The following is a 16454-nucleotide window of genomic DNA, read 5'->3' on the forward strand; positions in this document are numbered from 1 at the left end:
CATCTGAGAACAATGTTCCAGGCATGCATCAGACGAAATGAGCTCTAATCTAGGACCACAATAAATCTACTAGTCCTTAAGGTGCTTGGAGACTCTTATTTTTTTTTTAAAAAAGAGTGTGTGTTCATAGCAGGGACTCCACATTCTAGGCATGTCTGAACCCTCATTTTAAGAATTAAGCACTGCCACATATAGCTCTTGACCATCACAAACCTTCCAAATGAGGAAGTTCAACCACCTACCTGTTTCCTCCGGTGGACTCTAAGGACATTTTTCATACTCTAGGAATTAATCAACATCCCATTTCAAAAAAACAACAACCCCTTGTTCCTTTGCTTGACTTCACAGCAATTCAAGGGAGTCCTTAATAAGACCGGCTTTAAAAACCTCTAGTGATGCTTGTTTAATAAGAAGTTCCTTTTGCATGTTTCTTGCCTAGTGACATTTAAGAACCCTATCTTGATTTCAGTTATGGCAAATATCCTTTCTGGTATTTAATATACCTAGAATAAGTAGACTAGATGCTGGGCCCAGATCTCTTCTACATCAGGGAGCAATGCTATAGCCCTTAGTTGTTAAAATGGGAAAAGTTAGTGCACACCTTCTCACATTTCTCTGATGAAAAGACGAATGTCCTATTTCATCATCATCACCATCATATTTATACCCCACCTATCTGACTGGGCTGCCCCAGTCACTCTGGATAGCTCCCAACATATATAAAAACATAATAAAACATTAAACATCAAAAAATTTCCCTACACAGGGCTGCCTTCAGATGTCTTCTAAAGGTTGTATAGTTACTTATCTCCTTGGTTTGGGAGTTGCATAACTCTATTCCCACCAGCATTTCTCCAATGAAAATAGGGACATCCTAAGGAAAAGTGGGATATTCTGGAATCAAATCAGAAACCACAGACAGCTTCTGTAAATCCAGAACTGTCCCTGGAAAATAGGGACACCTGTAGGGTCTGTTAGTGAAGTGACAGTACTGTATGTACCATGGGTAGCCAATGTGGTATTTCTCTCAGACACTGCTGGACTACAACTCCCATCATCCTTGACCATTTGTCATGTTGGGACTGATGGGAATTGGAGTCTAGCAACCACAGAGGCGCCTCCTATCATAGGAAGCTGCACAGGAAGCTGCCTTATATCGAGCCAGACCATTGGTTCATCTAGTTTAGTAATGTTGGACTAAACACTCATCATCCCTGATCATTCACATGCTGGCTCAGCCTGATAGGAGCTGTAGGGCATCAGGTTCCACATCCAAAGTCTATTGACTAGGATAATTGGGGAAGGACAATATTAGCAACATGGGAAGTTGACTTACACCAGGCCCAAATATTTTCCTCGGCCATTTCCCAGCCCTAGCCATATCAATAATTATAATGTATTATCAATTTTAATCCCATGCTTTGTTACCCCTAGGATAGTATACACAGCTATTAACAGTTGTCCTGTGAGCTTCCACAACAATATTTCCCTCTAATTCTTGTGTTGCTTTGCAAATTTTGTATTTTGTAAAGGTCTTTGGCTATGCACAATTAACTTGACTGACTAGAGCCCACTGTTATCTGCTTTGAATGGCAGCAGCTTGTTAAGAGTCTCAAGTTCCCATCACTTTCTACCTGATCCTTTTAAGACTGGCGATGTCAGAGACAGGGATGGAGAAGAAATTCAGTACACATGCAAAGCCAAATCACACTCTCAGTATGCAAACTGAAACACAGCAGTGCTTTGAAACTGGCATTTATCCAAATTTTGCAATTCAGTAGTCCAACCACTGTTTAGAAAAAACACATATATTATGGGAAAGTGTGCGTACCGACTGAAGATATTAGTGAAAATAACATGCAAGAACACATTGTATTAGGAACAACGGCTTGCAAAGATGTGCTTATGAGTCCAAACTGCATCTAAAAATGTGTTTACTAGGAGACATTCTCACTAAAATGCTGATGGATTTTAATGAAGATTTTATAAAAGAAAAACCTTCTGATCGCTGCAAAAAGGCGGAGATCTGAATTTCAGATTGGAAAAATGAGAAGCAGAGTCAACCAAAATTGTCAGGTCCTTCCATCCCAAAATAAACTGGGATGCATGCATATATATATATAATAAAAAACACATTATCTTAGGCAAATGCATTAAAACATTTAATGAGTTTAGTTTTGAGCATCTATTTCTTGTAAGATGCTTTTAAACACATTATTCACAGAGCGTCTGCCAAAAACACACATTTTATTAACCTCAGGATCAGAAAGGTTAAATCAAACAAATGCAGAGGTGCTATTAATGCTTCAGTAATTAGGCAAGGATACAAAATGTACCGCAAACATCTGCTAGTACATCACAAAACTGAAGACCTCCTGGAAGCTCCCTTCACCCTCCAATACAGAGACTTCCACTAGGCACAGAGGCCTAGTGGAAAAGAAATGTTTTTTCCCCTGGCTCCTGCAGATATGTAATGATGGTGCCAGGTGAGCCTCCCTGGGGGCAGCAGTCCACAAGCAAGTCCATGATGCATTCGTGGTGCACTTATAATGAACCATTCACTCCTCATTCCACCTTTTCCAGAGGCCAAAACTTGACGCACCCCTTTGCGCTGCCTTCCCTGGCTAAGCAAAGCACTGGGAAGGAGCCGCAAGGCTCTGGCAGGATCCTAGAGCCCCTCAATCTCCTTCCCCCAAGCTGGGAAAGCACTAACTAGGCTTTGGGAAGGAGGGCTCTACAACCCTGTCCGATGGGGTGTCAAATGTTGCTGAGGGCCACCAGAAAAGGTCTCAAGGGCCACCTGTGGACTGCCTGGGGATAGACAGTTGACGGGGACAGACTTGACATCAGCACGTAAATCCGGTGCTTAAGAGCTTGCACCAGAACTCTCCCATTGTTTGCTTATGTGTTTCTTCCATTCACATGCCATCGTTTCACCATAATGGAACTCAGGGAAGCTGCCATGTTTTTCCTGTCCCAGGAGTCCTCAGAGCCTCAGAAGGCCTCTTCTTTGCAAAGAACCTCCTGGAAGAGGCTTTGCTCTTAGAGTTTAGTTATCCCTTTGCAACTTGAATCTACATTCCTGCACGCAACTGTTTTTGAGTCCCAGCCAGGGGGAAATGGGAGGGGGGGGGTATAAATAAACAAATAATTTTCCTGTCAGATCTTTCCCCTCCCTCCTTCATTCCCTCCCTGCCGCTGGCCTCCCACTTTTTACTCTTTCACTTTTGCTCTTTCCCTCCTGCACTTTTCCCTTTGAGGTACTGCTTCGCTATCTGTCTCTTCTGCCTCCTCCTCCATCTCCCCTCACTTGCCTCTCTTTCCTTGTCCTCTCAGTGTCACTCCTGTTTCCCCCTCCTTCTCCTCCTGCTTCTCGCTGAGGACTGAAACTGACTCTTCCTGGATGTTGCCTTTTCATATTGCTCTGGAACACTGTCAGCATCCTCCTGATGCCTGTTGGGATCCCTTCATAATAGGGCTTCCTCCCCAGAAGATGCTCCATGAAGGCACTGACCAGACCCAGGCCTGCAAAACTGTGCCTTCAGAACACATTCTGGGACCGGCTCCACCCATCACACACCTTCTCACTTTGCACTGAATTCTCTTGTGATCTAAGATTGCCTCTCCGTTAACTGGCTGCAACATTTTCTGCCCAATCATCAGTGCAGGAGGCTTCAAATGATTTGTTAACACGGTGTTCCCTGTTCACGAACATGCCCAACCACCAGAGATATAGAGCAGATAGAAAAGATAAGGCCAGATTATCAGGGGCAGGGGATCTTTGCCCTAACAGACATATCTGACATGCTCTTTTAGCTGCAAATGTTTATGCCCATCTGTTAGCGTGGCTTTGTGCCCATTACAATCTGATCTGGCTGTTTCATTAGGGCATATGCACTTCACAACCCACAGGCAGTCTACGCAAGGTTAAATAAATCAGCTGTGCAGGAAGCTTGGTTTTTCTCTTTGATAGTCGGAAGGCTCAGGCCCCATCTGCACTGTAAATTCAAAGCAGTATCATACTGCCTCTCCCCGTATGAACCAACCCAGACCGTGCCATCATCATCTGAGGCCATTCTTCATGTGCCTCCTTCACAAGAGTTTTGGGATTTGGCAGCTCGGGAACGGGCCTTTTCTGTGGTGGCTCCCCGCTTGTGGAACACTCTCCCCAAGGAGGCTCACCTGCTGCCTTTGTTACATATCTTTAGGCACCGGATAAAAACATTCCTCTTCTCCCAGGCCTTGGACTAATTCAACCATCTATTTACAGATAGGTAGCCGTGTTGGTCTGCCATAGTCAAAACAAAAAATTCCTTCCAGTAGCACCTTAAAGACCAACTAAGTTAGTTCTAGGTATGAGCTTTCGTGTGCATGCACACTTCTTCAGATACACAGTGTATACACAGTGTATACACAGATACACAGTGTATCTGAAGAAGTGTGCATGCACACGAAAGCTCATACCTAGAACTAACTTAGTTGGTCTTTAAGGTGCTACTGGAAGGAATTTTTTGTTTCAACCATCTATGGCATTTTTAAACGGTGGGGTTTTGTTCACTCTTTGTGTTTGTTGTTATGTTATGGATTTTCATGTTTTTATATTGTAAAGCACCCCGAGATCCTCAGGATGAAGGGTGGTATAGACATCTTAAAAATAAAAAAAATAAAAGCAGTCACGGCTTCCTCCCAAAGAATCATGGGAGCTGTGGTTTGTTTAGGGTGCTGAAGGTCGGTAGGCACAGTGGCGGCTAGTAACACTTTTACTTGGGAGAGATGCCATTTTTTCATCACAAGAGGTTCTGCCCAACACTTATTTAGAGAAGTGTGCCATTATACACACACAGAGTGCCCTTGTCTCCTCGCCTCTACCCCGCTCTCTGTTATTCTCTGCTCTTCTATGGACAGGGAAGGGGCTTCCATGTAAGAGGACCCAAGTATGATTTTCATACAAGATTTACCCCATTCCTCTTATTTAAAAAATAAGCCATAACAGACAATGTAATTTTCTGAACTCATGCATTGTTTACACCTGCTCATCCCTTGTGCAAAAACTTAACACAAAATAAGCTTTTAAAAAGTGAATAAAGCTTGTTTCAAGTTGCGTGCAGGAATGTAGATTCCTGCATCTGCCTCTCAGCCACTGCTTACTCATGGTGAGCATAGAGAACATGGGCTGTATCCAACTAACCTTTACTCAGAGTAGACCTATTAAAATTAAAGGTCATAAGTTTGTTTTGTTCATTACTTGCAATAAATCTCTTCAGAGCATGGCTGACATTGGATACAGCCCCATGCTTTCATCTCCTAAAGGCACCTCTAGATGGAACAGTTTTCAAGCATAAATTTCCATATTTGATGTATGCAAGCTTCACTAAATACCAGCTCTGAATCTACCAGGATGAATGCAGGCAGCACAGTCCAAAAGAGGCATCAACTCAGTTTTACTCAAAAGTAGACCCATTAAAATACATGGACAACATGGACTAAGTGCCATTCATTTCAATAGGTCTACTCTGATTGAAATTGATTACCTGCTATGGCGGCCCTAAATCTTTGCATTAGTTGGTGCTTCTACCTAGTAGCATCAGCAGTAGCTGGTGCCCATTGTGACTGGTAAAAGTGAAATGCAGGGAGGCCAACAGTAGGTGGTGGCAAAGCTAGGCGGAGCCTACTAATTTGGTTGCCATTCTGTTCTCTGCTGAGGTCTACAAGGGCAATAGAAAGACTAAAGAGGAGGAAGCTGAACCCCCTGGATTTATTGCAAGTAGCAAGGCAAGCCAGTGGGTCATATTGAGGTTGGTGGGGCAGTGCCATCCTAATGGGGCAACCTCCATTGATGCAGCAAAAGAACAGCCCTGCTGGATTGGTCTAGAAGGGTTGGTCTAGTCCGCTACCACCAGCACCATAACCATAACCATCATCACCATCTTATTTTCATTACTGGGTTCTTTCCATCCGTGTTCTACTTAGATAAGACACACTGAAGTGAATGAACTTAGCAATAACCATCAGTTTCAAGGCGTCTACCTATCATCATCATCATCATCATCATCATTTATTTGTGGCTTACAACAAAAATGTTTTAAAATGACTTACAATCCTAAAGGCATACACGATACAGAATTTAAAATTCAGCAAAAAGACAAAAGATCATTAATTGACTAAAAGTGCTCATCCTGCAATACCATAAAAAACAGGGGGGAAATCCAACTCCATCCTACTAAAAGATGAACACCAGTGCAGATTAGGATATCATCATTCCATGTGAACAGCAGTTGAGAGTCAAATGACTGGGTGAACAGGAATGTCTTTGCCTGGCACCTAAAAGTTGCTAATGACGGCACCAGGCACATTTCTCTTTGAAGAGCATTCCACAATTGGAAAGTCACCACTGAAAAGGTCTGTTCTCATATTACCACCCTCTGCAGCTCCCTTGGAGGGGGAAAATGGAGAAGGGGCTCAGATGATGAATGCAGGATCCAGGCGGCTTCATGCAGGGAAAGGTGGTCCCTAACTTACTGGAGCCCTGAGCGACATAAGGCTTTATAGGTCAAAACCAGCACTAGGAATTGACCACCACTATTTCCAACACTTAAGCAAAATGCTTAAGGGAAGCTCCCTGCTAAAGCATGAAGTTAACAACCTTCATGGAGTCCCCTTCCCCAGTGGGTGATTTTCCTCCTTCCTTCCTGGAAGGAGAGGTTGTTCTCATTGTATCAAGCAGACACAGTTACTGTACTTCTAGGATCTATGCCGCATTTATAGGAACCAGCGGGCAAAAAAGTACCACATACTCCTTCATGGCTCTCTCTGGAGTCAGCTCATCTATCATAAACAGCAACATGAACCAGTCTTGATACAGACAGAAATGACCTCTTGCTCTACATACTTGTGTGTAGAGGGGAAATGGTGGCCGAGGCATGAATAAAGCCTGGCGAAAATTTGTTGTGACAGTTTATGACAACATACAGCTGTAACCCTCTGAGCATAGCATGCCAGATCTGTCTCTGTTAAACATAGTGAGACCAGGACTGAACTCTGCTCAGCACTGAAATTAATGCAGTAAGTGTGGGAATGTTCTGGGGTGCAGGAGAGGATATATTGACTAATTATATCCTTATCCAACTTGTACTAACAAGTTCCCAAAATATCAGCAGAGTTTATAGACATTCCCCTTTAAGTACGCAACGGTAACGCTTGCACAGGTTCGCTAGAACCTCTATAATAATTACTCTGGTAATTTCCCCTTTGTTCCCTCTTAAAATACAAGACACGACACAGTCTTTATAAAAGTATAAAAGAGTTTACTCACGTTCTGTTCACAATATGATCCCAGAAGGTAGGCAGGCTTAAAAAGGTTACATACAGTTAGAATCTATCTTGTAGCAAGATAGTACTGTCCTCTCTTGGCTGGGAGCCAAGAGGGCATCCTTAGATGTTTCCTCATCGAAGGAAGATGGCAGAGAGAGAGGCAAGAGGCAAGAGGCAAGAGGCAAGAGAGAAGAGTGGCTGCCTGCCCTGTGCTTTTATCATTACCTGCACAGGTGAGGCCACACCCACCTCTGGTCACATGCGGAGGAAGTCCGTCCCCAGGAAGTTTACCTGCTTGCTGGACAGACATCCCTCCCCATGTTCTAACATGTACACTCTAGGAATGTTGTCATTGACTGCTCCTGTGTTTACATCCCACATACCCCTTCTCAGGCAATACAACATACACAAAACATAAACAACTTTATTCAACCACCCAGAGTCCCAGCTTGACACGTAGATTCTGGAAACTCTCTCTTGGTAGGGGTTTCGTCAGGATGTCAGCAGTCATCTCTTAGGTGCTGCAGTAGGATAGTTCCACAAGTCCATCCTGGATCATCTGGCGTATGTAGTGGTATTTAACCCCAATGTGTTTTGTTCTGGCCAGGAACTTCTCACTCTGCGTCAGCTTCAGGCAACTTTGATTGTCCTCTAGCAAGCTGACAGGCCCTTTTCTCACCAACCCAAAGTCCTTTATGAGTTGATCAAGCCAGGCGATCTCTCTGCAGGCTTCTGTTGCTGCAACGTATTCTGATTCTGTGGAAGATAATGCTACACAGCTCTGTTTATAACTGCCCCATGAAACAGGTCCATCACCAAACATGAAAACATGACCACTTGTTGATTTATAATCAGCATTATCCCCAGCCCAATCCGCATCAGTATACCCAACCAACTTAGGGTCTCTGACGGCTGGTAACCTTAATTTACAATTCATGGTACCCTTCAAATATCGCACCACCCTCTTTACACCTGCCCAATCATGCTCAGTGGGAGAATTCACTTTTCTGCTAAGAATCCCCACAGCATTAGCTAAATCAGGTCTACATGTGGTAACTAAATACAAAAGTTTACCAATCGCCGACCTGTAGTCATTGTTGTCTGGCAACTGCTTCGAATCCTGCTGATTCTTCAGGAAGTCAGTAGCCATTGGTGTAGCGACTGGATGTGCGTCTTGCATCTGCATGTGCTCAATTAGCTCGTGGATCTTCTGTCTTTGGCTGAGAAGAAATGAGCCGTCCTCTTCTCTTTCCACCTGGATCCCGAGGTAGTACTGGACATCTCCTAGCTCCTTGACCTCCACCTCTTTGCTAAGGTGTTTTACTATCTGTGTATAGTCTTTCTCACTTGCTGTGGCAATAATCAGGTCATCAACAAAAGCTAAGATATATGAGAATTGTCCATTATTTGACTTACTGTACAAGCACTTGTCAGCGTCGCCTTGCTTGTACCCAAGTTGCGTCAGCATTTTATGCAACTTCTGGTTCCAGGCTCTAGCAGCCTGTTTAAGTCCATAAAGTCCTTTCTGCAGTTTGCACACTAAATGTGCCTCATGTGGTTTCACAAAACCTTTGGGCTGTTTCATATAAATTTCTTCAGAAATCTGCCCATGTAGAAAAGCGGTAGCAATGTCTATGTGTTTCACTCTCATTTTCTTGGAGGCTGCAATGCTTAAAAGCATTCTTACGCTGCTGTACCTCACGGTTGGTGCAAAAACTTCATCATAGTCTTCACCAAAACGCTGTGAAAATCCCTGTGCTACAAGTCTAGCTTTGTAGCGCTGCACTTCTCCTTCTGACCCCTTCTTAACCTTGAAAACCCATTTACTGCCAATGGCCTTCTTACCGGGAGGCAGCTCAGTGAGTGTCCAGGTCTTGTTCTGATGCAGTGCATCCATCTCCTCCTGCGCGGCCTTCCTCCAGAGACTGGCTTCTGCAGCTGGCATCTCCTGTATCTCTTCCCAAGTGGAAGGTTCTTGTGGAAACGCCAACCCTGCAAAGTAGGACAACCGTAATGGTGGGACACCTTTGTTGGTTCTGGACGAGCGCCTGACCTCTGGTTCTGCGACCGCATCAGCTTCCTCATCCTCCTCCAACGCAGGCATGTCCCCATCTGAGTCCTCATCTTCGTCTCTGGTGCCGCCAGGGTTCTGGTCCTCTGCGTCTTCTGGTGCGTCGCCTGTAGGGGGCGCTGTAACACTTGAAGGCAGATTATTACTTTGTGGGGTCTCAAAAGGGAAATATACAAATTCTTGAGTCCTTTCTGACTCATCTGAAGAATCCATAACAGTGTTCTTAGTGTCTACCTTTCCATATTCATCAAAATAAACCGCATGGTATGCATTTGTCTTACCAGTTTGTAAGTCCATAATTCTGTATCCTTTGCCTCCAGAGGCATATCCCACAAGGATACCTGCTTTTGCCCTGGAGTCAAGCTTGTGTCTGTGTTCCTTGGGCACGTGGAAGTAACATGGACTTCCAAACACACGTATGTGTGACAGATTGGGAGCTTTCCCATGCCAAAGTTCAAATGGTGTGCGCTCTGCACCTTTAGTTGGCAGTCTATTCTGCAAATACACCGACGTGTATACTCCTTCAGCCCACAGCTTCTGTGGCAAACATGCATCCTTTAGCATGCACCTTGTCATGTCCATAATGGACCTAAACTTTCTCTCAGCTATGGCATTCTGCTGTGGTGTGTAAGGAATTGTGGTTACATGTGCAATTCCTTCCTTGGCCAGGAGAGCCTGCATTTCATTTGAGCAGTACTCACCTCCATTGTCGCTCATTAGCACAGCTGGAGCTCTCTGGAATTTGTTCTTGACCATGGCAATGTATTCCTGGAGCTTGTCCACTGTCTCACTCTTCTCTTTGAGGAAATATACAACACAAAATCTTGAAAAGTCATCCAGAAATATTAAAATATATCTATTCTTTCCCAGTGAGGGAACATTCATGGGTCCACATATGTCAGTGTGCACTATGTCAAGCACTTTGTTGCTTCTTTGTTCTGCACAACGTGGAAATGAAGGTTTTACAGCCTTCTCAGTAATACAGCTTATGCACTTTGCTGGAGCTTTGTCGCTCTGCTTTACCTGCAAACCTCTTACAAGATCTCTTTTCTGTAGATCCAGAATGACGTTGGTGTCTCTATGTCCAAGCCTTCTGTGCCACAGGTCCAGATCTGCTTCATCCTTCTGGCTGGAATGTGCCACTTTTGCAGACTGATTCTCTGAAAGATCAAGCTCATATACACCATTGATTAGCTCTGCTTGAGCAAACACTTTGCCATTTCTAGTCACCTTGCATTCTCCATTTCCAAATGTGATCTGGAAACCTTTCTTGTCCAGTGTGGACACGCTGATTAAATTGCAGCTCAGCTCTGGTACATACAAAACTCTAGAGATTGTGTTCTCAATGCATTCATTGTTTATATTGCATTTCAGACTCATGGAACCTGCACCTTTTGCTTTAACAATGTTCCCATCTGCAATTTCAATTTCAGATCCTTCTTCATCATTTATCTCATTAAAATAGTCCTTTTTATATGAAAAATGTGAGCTGGCACCTGAATCTAAAATCCATTTATTACGTTTATTCTCACGATTCTGGACAGTTAAATTCCTTTCTTGCAGTAGCCATGTGCATTCACATTTCCCCTTCTTTTCTCCATTTGGCTGAAAGGGGTGGGGTTTCTTGGCTTTAGGAGCCTTGCAATTCTTTGCAATGTGTCCTTCTTTGTTACAATTGAAACAAATCACTTTCTTAGGCATCCCTTTGGACTTTGTAAATTGCCTAGATGCATAACTACTGTCTTTGCTTCTAGCATTTCTCACTGGAGATTCAGCTCTATCTCTGCATTCTTCTTTTAAATAACCAATCAAGTCTTTAAAAGTCAGACCTTGTCTATGATCCATCAAACTTACAAATGCGCTAAAGCGTGGTCCAAGTGATGACAACAAAAATGCTATCTTTGTATCTTCATCAAAAGCTTTGGGAGTCAAATCAATTCTCTGAATAATCTCAGTGAACTTGTTGATGTGCTCTGTGAATTCCTCTTTTGAATTCATCCTCACTCTGGTTAATTTACACACCAAGTTTCTGAAGCAGTTTATGCTAGATTCTCCATACACGCGCTCGATATCTCTTAAGATTTGAGATGCATCATCTGTACTATTTATTAATGATAGCTGCTCATCACGAAGTCCACTCAAAATTATGTGTCTAGCTTCGCTGTTCATGCGTTTCCAAGCACTTATCTTGGCTAAAGCTTCCTCAGACGATCCCGTAGGTTGAGGGTTTAAAGCTTCCAAAATGTGCTTATAATCTAAACATGCTATCAAGCGCTGCTTCCAGTGTATGAAATTGTGTTCATTCAGCACAGGCATTCCTAGCTTTGCATCACTATCAAAAGCTGCTCTAGCCATCTTAAAATCCAAAAATTTGAAAATTCTTCAAAATTTCAAAATTTCTCAAAATTTCAAAATCAAAATCTCAAAAATCTCAAAAATGCAAAACAATTCTTCACTGCCTTGGGTCACTGTGAACTCTGAGGGAAGGGGGGGTGCTTAATCCCCACTGCACAATGGAACAAAGGACCATGTGCTTACCAGGAAGTTAACTCAGAAAAATACTACTCAACTCAAAATCACAATCCAACGCAATCCTTCAAAAATACGCAGAAATATGCAATACTGGGGCCAATAACCCTTTGTGGGAATGTTCTGGGGTGCAGGAGAGGATATATTGACTAATTATATCCTTATCCAACTTGTACTAACAAGTTCCCAAAATATCAGCAGAGTTTATAGACATTCCCCTTTAAGTACGCAACGGTAACGCTTGCACAGGTTCGCTAGAACCTCTATAATAATTACTCTGGTAATTTCCCCTTTGTTCCCTCTTAAAATACAAGACACGACACAGTCTTTATAAAAGTATAAAAGAGTTTACTCACGTTCTGTTCACAATATGATCCCAGAAGGTAGGCAGGCTTAAAAAGGTTACATACAGTTAGAATCTATCTTGTAGCAAGATAGTACTGTCCTCTCTTGGCTGGGAGCCAAGAGGGCATCCTTAGATGTTTCCTCATCGAAGGAAGATGGCAGAGAGAGAGGCAAGAGGCAAGAGGCAAGAGGCAAGAGAGAAGAGTGGCTGCCTGCCCTGTGCTTTTATCATTACCTGCACAGGTGAGGCCACACCCACCTCTGGTCACATGCGGAGGAAGTCCGTCCCCAGGAAGTTTACCTGCTTGCTGGACAGACATCCCTCCCCATGTTCTAACATGTACACTCTAGGAATGTTGTCATTGACTGCTCCTGTGTTTACATCCCACAGTAAGAAATGTGATGTTTACTTAGAACGTACTCTCTTTCATCTTGTTGGAAGGTTTTTTTTTCCTGGGAAGTTTGTTTTGGAAGTCCAGTACTTTTAATTGGGGTGGGGGATGGGGAGCCAGCATGGTGCCATCCATATATTATTGGACTCCCACCAGCCCCAGTAAGCATGGCCAATGGTCAAAGATGATGGGAGTTGTAGTCCAACAACATCTGGGGGACACTCTGCTCTACACTATACATCATATCATCAGTCAGAGTTTAAAAGAATAAAAAAATCATTTCTGGATCAGGCCAGTAGTCCATTTTGCCCAACATCCACAATGGATGTTTATGGAAAGCACACAAGCAGGACCTGAGTGCAACAACACTTTTCTCTCCAAAGTAGAGAAAAGTGTTGGAAAATGGAGGCAGTGTTCTATTGTTCTAATTTCATAACCTTTCAATGTCCAAGAATTTCTTACAACAGCACTTTTTAGGAAAGTTCAGCATTATTGTTACCATTTCAAAGGTGAAGCCAAGGCTTGAAAAAGAATGGCTATAAGCGTTCATAATGGAGGACTTTCTAGTTCAGAGCACACATACTTTTACCCTCCAAAATGCTCTTCTATCAGCTCCAGTTGGCATGACCTGTGGTCGGGGGAAAGGCTGCAACTCAGGGGCAGAGCATCATCAGGTCAGTGGCCCACCTACTCCAACATCCTGTTCCCATTTGAGCCGACCAGGTGCCAGTGGGAGACCAGCAAACAGGATTCAAGCACAAGAGCATCCTCCCCTCCCGTGGTTTTCAGCAATCAGTATTCAGAAGCCTTGCTGCCTCCAACTGTGGAAGCAGTGCATACCAATCATGGCTAGTAGCCGTCAATAATCCTCTCCTCCTAAATGAATTTGACTAATCCTCTTTGAAAGCCATCTACTAAGTTGGTGGCCATCACTGCCTCCCGTGGGAGAGAATTCCATAGTTTAACCTTGTGCTGTGTGAAGATGCTTCCTTTTATCTTTTCTGAATTCCAATGTTCAACTTCATTGGACGGATGTCCATGCACTCTAGTGTCATGAGAGAGTGGAGAGGGGACTTTTATTCATCCCCTTTCTCTATGCCATGCATCATTTTATAAACTTCTGTCATGTTCCTCTAAACTAAAAAGTCCCAAATGCAAGCCACCCCCTTGAGGGGTCAATGGTCTGACTCATAAGGATAAGGAAGCTTCCTATGTTCTAGGTATTATAGGAGCTGTAGTTCAACAACATCTGGAGACCACCAGGTTGAGGAAGAATATGCTCTCATGCAGCAGATCAATAAACAAGGGATAGTTGATAGTTTGATCTTCAGAAGCACATATATCTTCTCTTTTGTTGATATGTACAGAGCTTGTTTACTATCTGCTCTAAGCACCCACTTCTCCATGCCTGCTACCTTTCCCACAAGCAAACAGTCTTGTGGAATTGCTATCAAATTATTACATTCTCAATCACACCTGGAAATAAGCTTCTTTGAAATCAACAGGCCCTACTGCCAAGGGAGTCAGTTCCAGCACGGGTGTCGCAACAAAACAAAACATATCACAGAAAGAGTCAAGGCGGCCTCAGCAGGATCCCTATTACAAACATTTTCCCAGTGCTAATTTTTGCAGCGGGACAGAACTCTTTAAAACTGTCACCGAAGGCCTGTGTGAGAAAACATTTTTGCTTCTGCCAAACTGCAATTGACAATAGTGTACTTTACAGGACTGAAAAAAATTCACATAAATTATCCCTATAATCATTATAATAACATTGTAAGATAGTATAAACCTATTATCCCCATCATGTAGACTGAATGGCACCCAGTGAGGCAAAAATTGCATGGAGCCCACATTTTCAGTGGTGTATTACAACCACTTTCTAGTACTGAGCAGTAAAAAAATAGTTCCTATGAAAAGGTGTGAGCTTTTCAACTGCACTATTCAGAGCACGAATCATTCTGAGAATCATTAAGAGCTATTTGACAGTGGAACGGACTCCCTCAGAAGGTGGTGGACTCTTCTTCATTGGGTTTTTTTAGACAGAGGTTTGATGGCCATCTGCCAGGGGTTCTTTAGCTATTATTCCTGCATTGCAGGGAGGCGGACTAGATTACCCTTGGGGGCCCTTCCAACTCTACTTTTCTACAATTCTGTGAGAAGTTGCTCAGAAATATATCTGAACTCTTACAAAAATATTAAATGGTGGTGGTGTGGTGGGGGAATTAAATAAAAAAAAACAGACCAGAGAATACTAAATAGGCATGAGCAAAAATGAATGTGTTGGGGAAATGACAATTTTCTATCCATTAAGTTATTTCTGCCTACATGAGACTCAATTATCAGAAATGTTACACAAACCAAGAAATGTTGCAAATCTAAGTAGTAAAGAGTTCACCTATCTATCTATCTATCTATCTATCATCTATCTATATCTATCTATCTATCTATCTATCTATCTATCTATCTATCTATCTATTTCCTCCCGCTGTTGGAGGGTGAGGAACCAAAATGAGGAACCATTTTGGCTGAGCCACCAAAATGAGATTTTAAAAACTCAGAAAAAATTAAGTCCCAACAGCAGAATTCTCATTCCGTGTGTACATTTTGTTATCTTTTCGCTCATGTAATACTTCTGACAATTTAGCCCGACATAGTCGGGAAATATTTTCTCAAGGAAGAAGAGGTGAACAAGGATTTGGCATTTTTCCTCCAATCACACCATATGCTTTTGTTAAAAGCATTAGCAGGAACGAGCTGGGAAAGGAGACCCAAAGCGGACTCCAAACTGGCAATCGCCTTCTCCCAAGCAGAAAAGGGAGCCCAATATTTCCATTTCCCGGGAGATGCTGCTACATACACCCAGCCGTGCCCCGCCGGCTCACTTTTTGGCAAGGCCTCGACATGGTCCACATTCGCCGGCTACCAGATAAGGTCTTCCAGCAGCGCCGCGGGAAGATCCCTGCGCTTCTCGCCGCGCCCCGTCGGGTGTCGCTGCGCCTCCACCTACCTGATCCGTGCTGCTGGCGGAGGATGGTGGCTTTGCCCGGCGGAGGCGAGGCCGACGACGCTGCTGCTGCTGCCGCCGCCGCCACGATAGTCGTGGTGCTGGAGTTGGAGGAGGAAGAGGACGACGACGAGGAGGAAGCCGCGGCAGGGATGGAGGCTGCTGACGAGGAGGAGGAAGAAGAGGCTGCTGCTTCGCCCTGCGCCGGCAGGAGACGCTTGTCCCCCAGGCGCGGCTCGGCCGTGGCTCGCCCGGGCGGGCTACTCCTGCGCGGGCCGCTGCTCTGGATGTGCGAGACCGCCTCGGCCGCCTGCACGTCGGGCGGGGAGAAGCGCGCCAGGACGCGCAGCTGCGCCTGGGCCTTGTGCTCCTGAGTGTCCTCGTCGCCGTAGTCCGACACGCGGCACTCGTACACGCCCTCGTCCTGTCGCCGCACACCGGACAGCCGCAGCCGGTGGGAGATGTCGTTGCCCTGGACGCGCACCGTCTGCAAAGAGAGCGAGAGAGAGACGCCTTAGCCGTCCAGCAGGATTGGTTTCCCGGGATGAGGAAGGAGCTTGGGGTCTGTTCCAGCGCACAGCTCGAAAAGGACTCGCGATGTATATAAGGCGCTTGCCTCCCACTTGTCCCCACCCTCCACTTGCTGGACTCCTGCCATGAACATATTTTTCTTTTGGAGAGCTGAACATGTGAGAGACAACTCGCCCCTCTAGAAATATCCTATATGCCTTCCGTATCCCCCCTCATTTCCCGTCCCCGTCTCGCCGGTGCCACCACTGTAAAGTCAAGATCGAAGCTG

The 16454-nt window shown here is 44.3% G+C and overlaps 1 protein-coding gene across 2 annotated transcripts in view; it reads right to left on the reverse strand.

The window, feature by feature from the left end:
• The window catches only part of VSTM2B (V-set and transmembrane domain containing 2B), a 43310-nt gene that overhangs the window by 11879 nt on the left and 14977 nt on the right, over nt 1-16454 (reverse strand). For both annotated transcript variants that reach the window (XM_081870312.1, XM_081870311.1), the window contains exon 5: nt 15659-16142. In XM_081870312.1, coding sequence (XP_081726438.1) covers nt 15659-16142 — 484 coding nt within the window. The remainder of the gene's footprint in view (nt 1-15658; nt 16143-16454) is intronic.

This window comes from Podarcis erhardii, assembly GCF_964252035.2.
Source record: "Podarcis erhardii genome assembly, chromosome: 7".
Classification (NCBI taxonomy): domain Eukaryota; kingdom Metazoa; phylum Chordata; class Lepidosauria; order Squamata; family Lacertidae; genus Podarcis; species Podarcis erhardii.